The sequence below is a fragment of the Chaetura pelagica genome, unplaced genomic scaffold, assembly GCF_000747805.2.
Source record: "Chaetura pelagica isolate M959 unplaced genomic scaffold, ChaPel_1.0 scaffold138, whole genome shotgun sequence".
Taxonomy (NCBI): Eukaryota; Metazoa; Chordata; class Aves; order Apodiformes; family Apodidae; genus Chaetura; species Chaetura pelagica.
In genome coordinates, this window is record NW_009954215.1 from 785,830 (window position 1) to 795,840 (window position 10,011).

At 36.5% G+C, this 10,011-nt stretch overlaps 1 protein-coding gene across 1 annotated transcript in view; it reads left to right on the forward strand.

Annotated features, from left to right (window-relative positions):
• PLA2G10 (phospholipase A2, group X) overlaps positions 1 to 8,691 on the forward strand; it is an 8,875-nt gene extending 184 nt beyond the window's left edge. The window contains exons 2-4 of the mRNA XM_010003206.1: positions 2,985 to 3,150; positions 5,857 to 5,963; positions 8,407 to 8,691. Coding sequence (XP_010001508.1) covers positions 2,985 to 3,150; positions 5,857 to 5,963; positions 8,407 to 8,552 — 419 coding nt within the window. The 3' untranslated portion in view covers positions 8,553 to 8,691. The remainder of the gene's footprint in view (positions 1 to 2,984; positions 3,151 to 5,856; positions 5,964 to 8,406) is intronic.
• The last annotated feature ends 1,320 nt before the right edge of the window (positions 8,692 to 10,011 follow it).

The window sequence follows — 10,011 nt, forward strand, 5'->3', positions numbered from 1 at the left end:
GGGAGCGGGGCCGGCAGGGACGCGCCCGCCCTCCCGGGAGCTGCGTACCCCGAGAGATGGGGCTCGCTGGCCTCTGGGGAGGAGCAGGGGGGAGAGGAAAGCACCACGGCAGGTGAATACCTTCATGCTTTGAAAAGTACTGTTAACTGGGTGTAACTCACCCAACGGGAGCACGCAGAGACGCGGGCTGCCCCGGCAGCCCAGCCGCTCCTCAGCTCTGCTGGAGGGGCTCGCATCTCTCGTTTAAAGCCCAGCGGGAATCTGCAAGGGCGTTAACAAAATCGGCGTTTAAAACCATACTGCGGATTGCACGTGCAATAGCAGTATTTCTACAAAGCAAATACATCTACCCATACCTTCATCGTGGGTATCACACTGTCTCTGAGCCCTTGAAGTTACAAAGCAGTTCAAAAACTAGGAACTGCCACAGCTGAGATTGCCTGCAAAACCATAACTGGGTTATTCTGAATGAATGAGTCAGTCTTTATGAATAAATTATGATGTGAGAATGTAATTAATGGACCCCTGCCTCATACCTGAGCATAGCTAACTAGTCATTTTGCAAGTATTTTGTTTTTTGTCTCCTGCTTATTAAATAAATGTCCTATTTATTAAGCAGTATTAAAGACTAGTTGTAATTATTTCAGCCCATTTCCTCGTAGGTTTTCTAAGGTATTCACCAGTATATGGATATACTTCATTCTTTCACATTTCTGTGAAATTATATTATTACCTCTCGTTTTCAGATAGGTAGGTGAGCTGACACAGAACAGCAGCCACTCATTTTAGGTTCCTGTGGCAACATGTTAGAACATGATTTTACCCACAACTACTTAAAATGATGTGCAACTTCAACTACTCAAACCCTGGCTCTCACTGAGTGCTGCAGTAGCTTGGTACTCCAACGCCAGGATATTCAGCAGGCTGGGAGCACAGCATTAGTGAACATCAGTAGGCATTGTTTTAAAGTGATTAAATTAACCTCATGTTTAACCTTTGTGACAGCTGCAAGGTCAAAATCCAGTTTTCCAGAATAGCATTCAGTTGCCTTAATTAAGATATTCTCATTTGTCTTCTTGCACTTTTTTTTCGTGCAAAGTCACCAAACCACATCTTGAAATTAGAATTGTCTTAAAACGTATTTTGTGCACAGTTCAAATGCAGCCATGTCTGGGGTGGGAAAAAAGGTATTCATGTGACTAAAGACCATAAGGTAAGGTGCTTGCATAATGGGGCTAACTTAAGGCCCCACCAAGCTCACTGCCCCAATTCTGCTTCCTGACCTCAGCCTCACTTCAGCCCCTGGAAAGGTCATGGAGCAAATCCTCCTGGGGACTGTCAAAAGTCAACTGAAACACGTGATTGGGAAAAGCCAATATGGATTCACCAGGAGCAAATCATGCTTGACAAACCTCATGGCCTTCTGCAACCAAGTAACTCGCTCAGTTGATGCAGGGTGAGTGGTGGACATTATCTACCTGGACTTTTCCAAGGCTTTTGATATGATCCCCACAGCCTCCTCCTGGAGAAACTGACTCATTAAGGCCTTGACAAGTTGTCTGTGTGGTGTTGTGGGGAACTAGCTGACAGACCATACCCAGAGGGTGATAGTAAATTTTTCACCATGAGGACCATCAAACATTGGAATAGTCTCCCAAGGGAAGCGGTAGATTCCCCCACATTGGACAGTTTTAAGTCTCAGCTTGACAGGGTGCTGAGCCATCTCAGATGAACTATAGTTGTATCTTAAAGGGTTGTCCCAGATTATCCTTGACGTCCCTTCCAACCTTGCATTCTATGATTCTATTATTTTATTTAACTCAGATTACAAAGCAGCTGGGACACAGACTTTTCCTTTGGTCATATTCAGAATATCTACAGGACAATACAGTCTTGGTTTACTCCTGGATGTCCAAATGCTGTAACACTAGTAATTGCAATGGTATAATCATACAGTTATTCTGTAGAAAAATAAGTATCAAAGCCTTCAATTACAAAGTCTTAATATTTTTTCTGCTGTCACAGATATTATCAATTATTAAAGCTTATGTTTTTCCCAATCTATATCCAGTACCGAGAGTAAGGTTAATAAACTGTTCTCATACAAAAATAAATAATTAGTTTAGTTAGTAAGACAACTCTCATCAGCAGCTTTCTGCTAATTTTTTTTACTCATCCAACTTCTTAAGAACTGCTGTAAATAGCTTGGAGCTGCACCACAAGGAAATGCTGCCCATTGCCATAAATGCTCTTCCATGCGTTACCTCAACATCAGTGATGACATGAAGCCCTAAAAACGTCATATGGTGTCTCAGTATTTATCTGCTGACCTAGACCTCCTGCTTTAGTACTGACATGGGATAGTTAAAAGTTCCTAAATACAGTCCTGGTTTGCAGAAATAATGCTGAGAATACCTTAAACAACAGCAAAACCCAAAGAAAATGAAACAGAAAAAAATAAGCAACACTTCTTTGAATTTCCCTGGAAATTACTCCAAACAACTGCCACCCACAGCTTCTTTGTCTAAAAATTAGGAAAAACAGAACTCCGTTATAGAGGACAGATTTGTACAAATGTAAAATACTACATTCTCCAAAATAGCAACACAGACAAAATTTCATGCTACAACAAGGAGAAAATACTGCAATGCTTAAGGCATCTAAATTTAGCAGATTAGTGGTCCTAGACCAAAGAACATATGCTAGTCCTTGCCAGTTATGGGGCTGGAAATGACTCAAGTCTACCATTGCATGCTGCCTTGAAGGGAGGAAACCACCGCAGCTAGTCAGAATGTTGTTCAGTATTCTGTTCACTATAAATGGAGGTAAGAAGGTACTGGGGTCAAGGAGCATGACCCCAAAGAGTCAAAAAGAAAACCTTTATTGTTTTCAAGTACTGGTGTTTGATATCAAAGCTTAAAAAAATAATTATTTTATATCTGCATGTTTGATTCAAGAAAATAAATAAAGTTTTTCTTTCACAGTTTATAAAGACACTCTTGGGGAAGCTCATTTTAGAAACCGAAGAGGAATTCTTGAATTAGCTGGAGCAATTAGATGCACCACAGGACGATCTCCCTTTGCCTACCTACGTTATGGATGCTACTGCGGACTGGGAGGAAGAGGATGGCCCAAGGACAGAGTAGACTGGTAAGAGTAACTATTTGATTAATTGAATGCTGAATGTATGCAGATGACAGAGCAAAAAAACTAATGTTTGAATTAGGCTTATTTAATATCAGTGAAGGAGAAGAGTTTAAACACACCTCAGACTGCTAAGAAGCTTTGAAGCATTAAAATTGTGTTACTGTAGATCTACGTGAATCCTACCTGCCTTTAACTCAAACTCTCAGTGCAATAATACTGGATTCACAGTACAATCGAGTTCCTGTGCTGTTGCTGTTTGGCCAAGGGCTGAAGAAATAATTTTCTCTTCTTGGAGAAAGAAGCTTTAAAGCTCAAACAATAAAACTATCTATAAAAAGAAAACAAATAAATTGTAAAATCTTTTGATTCTACTGCCATCCAGCCATTTGATTAGTATTCAAAATAATACATAGAAAATTATGCAAAATTCAACCTGTTGAAAAATAACTTTTTCCTAAAATTTTTCCTAACATAATTCTAAAATCAGACATTTTTATTTAGTAGTAAATCTCAGCATAACAACTACCATCAATTTGATTTGTAATTGAATATTAGCTGACAGGAAGGTGATTTCCTGGTTACAGTAAAGGTGTCGCATTTTCCAGTTTTTCATCATAATGATACATTTCCCCACTGTGTGTGACATCTCAAGGTCTGATTTATCAGACAGATAGATAAGAAATTAAAAGGAAAACAAACATCACTTCTAGGCTAGACTACAGGAAGTTCAAATCTGATTTTTTTTTTCATAAAGTTTTTAGTTGTGATTGGATCTAAAACTTTTAGAATCTTTGCCTACATATTTAAAAGTTTTTGGATGTGTAATCTATAATTTTAAAGATAATTCTGTGTAATGCAGTTGCTGCTTTAATGATTGGGAACACACACAAATGGAAGTGATTGTTACTACTTCTTGTCATCTATATACCTAAGGACACTGAAGGAGAATCTGCAGTTTGTCAGTTTTTCAGTGTGGGCCATTTTTTTCACTTTGGAGAAGTCCCAAAGTAGCAAGAGGCTCCTTCTTTACAAAACACAATTAGCTATTTGTGGTCTGGGTTTTAACAGCTACAGAGGGGTAGGAACAAGCCAGAAGTGAGTGTACTTACTCTGCAGCCTTTGAATTGCACTGAGTGTAGAGACAAACATTCTTATCAAGTTTGATTTCTTAAAGTTTTGAGCTACCTTGTAGGCTGTTTACATTCAAGAAATACACCTGAAAAAAAGTGAAAATACAGAAGTACTTGATCTGAGGTACAAATGTCTGTAATAGGATTATTCAAATAATATGAGTTGCAATTTAGATTTTCGCCTGCCACTTACAAACCTTTAGGTTGACATAATCATATATTGCTTTCATAAAATAAAATGTAGAATCCTTAAGCATTTATTTTTATTTACAATGTTTAAAAGAAAGTAATTATTTTCAAACACATTAAAATAGACTATACTATTATTTCCTGATTTATTTACCTTAGTACTCTACGACAACTCACTAGAATGTAACTTTTTAAGTATTTCTATGCATGAAATGGATGTATTGAGCTACTTCACTGGCATGTGCTTTTCAGCTCTTACATACCACAGGATTTTTAAATGGAGATTTGTGTGGAATTACCAAGTAATTATTTAATAAGCATAGGAAAATTGGTAATTGCAAGTTAGAGCTCACAGCATTAACTTTTTCTATTGCAGACATAAATTCCTCAGGCAATCTAAATGTCACTTAAACACCTATGCCTAAAATAATATGATGGTTTTAGGCTACCAGGAGAAAACTGCATGACTGAATGCAGAGCTCACAGAGACATCCTGTTCTTTCATTGAGGAGAAAAAAACCCCACATACATAGTTAGTTTGCAGCAAAAACTTACAAGCCATCTGATTTCAGGTCCTTGTTACCTCCCCTACTTGCCATTATGGACTTGGAATTACTCTATGCCAGAAGAGTAATTCCTTTTTAAAGCATTAAAATATGCCATTATTGCTTACCTGTACTGTCCAGTTCCATAATGTGACATAAAGTCACTTTCTATTAATTGTCCCAATTATAACCAGAACAATTTTGAAATAATTTTGGTCAATTCTCCAAATTTTCTCATGATCTGAGCAAACCATTTTAATTATATTATGGAACTAAAGAGCACCTGTGCCTACTCATTACTGAACATTGCATCTATTCTAAGCTTTTCCACCACCACCTAAGGACTTTGCTGTAAGATTACATTTATTATAGTACGTGACAGACTAACAAGGCTGTTTCTCCTTTCCTGTAGAAGTTTTACAAGCATCAATATGTGGCAGAAAAATACATAATTCATTATCTGACAGACTATTCTGGCATTTAATCTTTTTCTTGGGAGGGGCTAGGAGAGAGGCCTATCCCCATCAAAGTTTATTGCAGTTAAAACTGAGAATGTTGTAAAGATTCTTTGTATGTTCATCTATGACAACGTTCAACTAGATCCATGTGTATTTGACATTTCACTCATCACTGATTACCTGAAAAAGTAATGATTTTTTTTCAGGTGACCCTTAAAAAAATTATTCTGTTTTGATTCCTGAGTAAGTAACTTCATACATTCCCATGTGTTGACTGTTTTATTATTTCACAGCCTGTAGAAACATGCTGCTAAAACCCATCCAGATTATGTGCCCATAGATGACCACAGTTTTGAATTAAGATAAGCCCCTTTCTGTTACTCTCAGGTGCTGCTTTGACCATGACTGCTGCTATGAGAAGGCAGAACAAGCAGGTTGTCACCCTAAGACAGAAAGGTACCACTGGGAGTGTGAAGACAATGCTGCTGTGTGTGGTGAGTGAAGAGCTCCAGTTGGTTTTGGTTTTCTTTAGTTTTGGGTGTTTTGTTTTTTAATATACTTCTAGTAATTGTCCTACTGACTTCACAGAAACACATTTTCTTTATTAACTGTAAAATTCTGTAAAATCCTTCTTTTTGTGACTTTTTTTGCCAGGGTAAGCTGTGCCTCCAGAAAGCACAGCTGCATCAACCCACCAAATGCAGTTTCTTCTTCTAAATCCCCACCTACTGCCATACATAAGCAAACAGAATTCTGAGCTACAAGCTTCTATTACGCTTTCAGAAAACACTACCAAACTCCCCCTACTCTTTTTCTCAGCACACGCATATGTTGAGGAACCCATTACAGCTATTTAAAAAATGATCCTTTTTATAGTTAGCAGAAAATATTTCACATTATTTTTATGATGGATGCTTTTTGGCATACTTTCTACTGACCAGTTGCACAGCCCACAGTGAGTAACTGCAATTTATGAATGAACTCACAATTACAACTTACCATTTCAAAATCTGAGGTAATATTTGATTAATATCTTTATGGAAGTAACTTGTGCACAACCCATAAAATGTTGATTGGAAAATATTTACATAATTAATCTAAAAGTAGCAACTTGGGTGATCACATCCTGATAAATTTTGTTCAATTGCTGCAAAATATGCATGTAATATACTTGCCCTACTTGCCCCTAGTTCAAAAGAGAAAGACAAGGAGATCTCAACAAAACAAACAAAAATGCTTAACAGGAAAAGCAGATTTTCTTTTAGATTATTTGTTCACAACGCCCAAAGTTTTAGCAAATATTTTACAATACACCTCAATGCACTTTTTGAAACTGTAACTTCTCACAAGCCCCTGACATTTGCAGGGATTTTTCTTGTTGATAGGTTTTGGGATTTTTTTTTGTTGTGTTTTTTTAATGTTTGTTTTTTGGCGTTTCTTTGGTTTGTGTGTTGTTTGGTTTTTAAAATCAGATGCTAGGTGAGTTACTTTGCATGACATTTTATACTACCATATAAAATACAAATCAGCTTAAGAATTGGTTATTATTTCCACCACAAAAAACACAGACCTTTACATAAGGTTGGTGAGAAACTCAGACTGGTAAGCAATGTATTTTAAAGGCAACACAGCCTGTCCAGAGAAAACACAAACCCCTCTCATTCCACAACTCAAGTTAGAATTTTCTTGACCTGAAATAAAATGAAAGGTTTTTTACACTCTTCCCTTTCCTCCCCTTCATTCAACCCTTACTTTGCCCAAGTGTTTACCTTGTGCAGAATCTCTACAATCTCCTCCTCTGCTCCAGAAGTACTAAGTGTCTTCTCTCTCAAACTACAAGCTCCTGTTCCAGTCCAAAAGCTGACAATATTTAGAATACTGGCAAAGATAGTAGGCATGTCATCAAAAAACAAGGGTGAAACAAAGTCCTTGGTGTATCATGGAGAAGATTAAGTTTGTAGCAACAACACAAGAAAGAATAGCTCTTCTCAGTTAATGTCTGGAGTTTTTTCATCCTATCCTGTTGGTTTATGCTACAAAAGCTATTGAGTAGTTCTTAGGGTAGTTAGTTGCAGCATCAACATATAGACGTTCAGCACATTTCCATTTCATAGCAATTTGAGTTCATTCACAAAACTGAATGCTTGCTCTGCTCCTAGACAAATCACAAGCAGAGATTCAGCTAAGCTTTCAAAATATTAAATGCACAAACAAAATATAATAAAGGATTCATCAGACAGCTACAGAGAAAAAAATCACACAAGTCTGGGTTGGCACAATAAAACCAAAATTCAGTGCTGTGCAAGAAAATGTTCATACCAAGAAATCTGTTCAGTTATAGCACTACAATTATAAAAGAAATACAGCCAGACACAGATTTTATCATACTTGAACAGACTTTACCTACCTTCTTACTGAAGGCCTCAATTAAAAAGGTGGGCAAGTTAATCTGAACATGGAACATCTTTGCATCCCTTATTTCACATATATAATTTTAATGCTACATCCTTCAGTAGCTTAAAGCCTATGTGAAACGGAAAAGGTCTTCCCAAACTGGAGTTTCACTAGAGTAACAGGGTGGGCCGGGAGGGTCGCATACCACTCTCTGAAGAGGAATCAGTTATCAAGAGTTCCTTTACTAATGAATTTGGAGTATTTTAGTCTTTATTTTATTTTTCACCTGCCAAGGTAGTTTCACTGATTATCAGTTGTCACCAAACCAAACCATACTTGTGTATTTTCTGTTGTTGAGATGTCCTAGCATGCAGCTCTGTCTAAAGAACAGAAAGGCAAAACAAGTAAATCCTCCTGGTGCTCAGTAGAGTTCCTATTGCATTTGAAATATAATAATAGAGTGCGAGGTAGCAATTCTTGGTATTCCATTTGGTATTTTTAATTTCTTCAGACTAATATAAAACTTAATGTGTTTTCTTTCAGACTCACTAGAAGACCAATGTCAAAAAATAGCATGTGAATGTGATCGTGAAGCCGCCATATGTTTTTCTAAAGCTCCCTATCATACAAAATACCTTTTGTGGCCGGACTTCATGTGTGGTGAGATTCAGCCTTTATGTAGGTACTAGATGTCAGACTTCATAAGAACTCTGTATGTATTAAAATCTAAAATGACTTTTTTTTTTTTTTTGGTCACAGTAATGAAAACTAATTATTTTCCCCTTTCTTGAGCCTCCTTCCTGCCACATCAGCCTCTCTACCCTAAAATGGCCAAAGTAAACATCTGACCTCCCACTTACTTTCTACAGTGCACAGACCAAAATAAAATTCATTAGTTCTGTGTAAGCTTTTATAGATTAAATAGGAATGTATCACCTTAAGGAGTAAATGACTTAAAATTAATTTTATTTATATTCAGATTCACAATTTTTCAGATTTGTAATATTCACTGTAAATGTTCATCCCCCCTCCACTGGACATAAAATACAAATCACTTTTCCACTAACATTTACAATTGTTAACTTTGTGCCCTCTCATCTATATTAAACACTTATTATTAAGTCTAATTTAACTTTTGTATCTCATTCACTTTAAGTAGTCCCAGCTGTATTTAAAAATGCCTATTTTTATTTTTTTTTCTAGTATTTACTTTTAAAATACAGTTTTCTAAGAAGTTGTCAATTTGGTATGGCTCAAGCTCCTTACTCTATGTACACGTTGAGTTTTCTTTGGGCACAGGGAGAAGTTCTACCCTTGAAACTTCAGGGCCAGATTTAAAAGTGTAAATGCAAACCATCACCAGAACAGATACACAAAAAAGCAGCAGTCACTGGGACCAAATGCCTTCACCATAAGTGTTTGATCTTAGATACTGTGAGTTTGCAAAGTTCAGAAGTCTATGTTTCTCATAAGGATGTAAAGATGTTTTTAGCTTGGATCACACTAGTTTTTTGAAACCTCATAAGAAATCAGTGACACAAATTGCTAAATAATATAATTAGCAGTTATGAAAAAGTGTAATAGTTTAAGAACATGGAGTATTTTATGTCTACTTTCACTCACCTCGACATACTTAAAGATGCAGGACTACAGAACAAGTTTACACAGGTAATGACAAGTATTTCAATGTAAAACAAATAACACTTCTTTAGGAAGGATGAAGATTTCAAAAGAGATCTTTAATCTTTAAAAATTGTAAAAAGCAAATTTACATTTCATATTAATGAAGCAAATGAAAAAATAGCAAACCAATACAGAAGGCAAGGGGACAAAGCTCTTTAAAAAAAAAAATAAATCTAACTTTTGCTTCAGTCAAAACCCACACATTAACAAATGGCAATCCTGTTTACACAAAATAACTTTCCAGTCAATATTTGCTCACAAATCAAGATACGCACTTTATATTGCAGAAAGATTTCATTACAGTGTCAGGTCACTTTTCCAAAATATTTTTTTTTGTAAGAGATAGCCCTGAATTCAAGAACTAGCAACAGACTTCAAGAGAAGAGCACTAAGGAAACTACTGATGAAGTCAAACCAATCTGAATGGCAATATCTCATTTTCCAGAAAACAGAAAAACTCAAGAT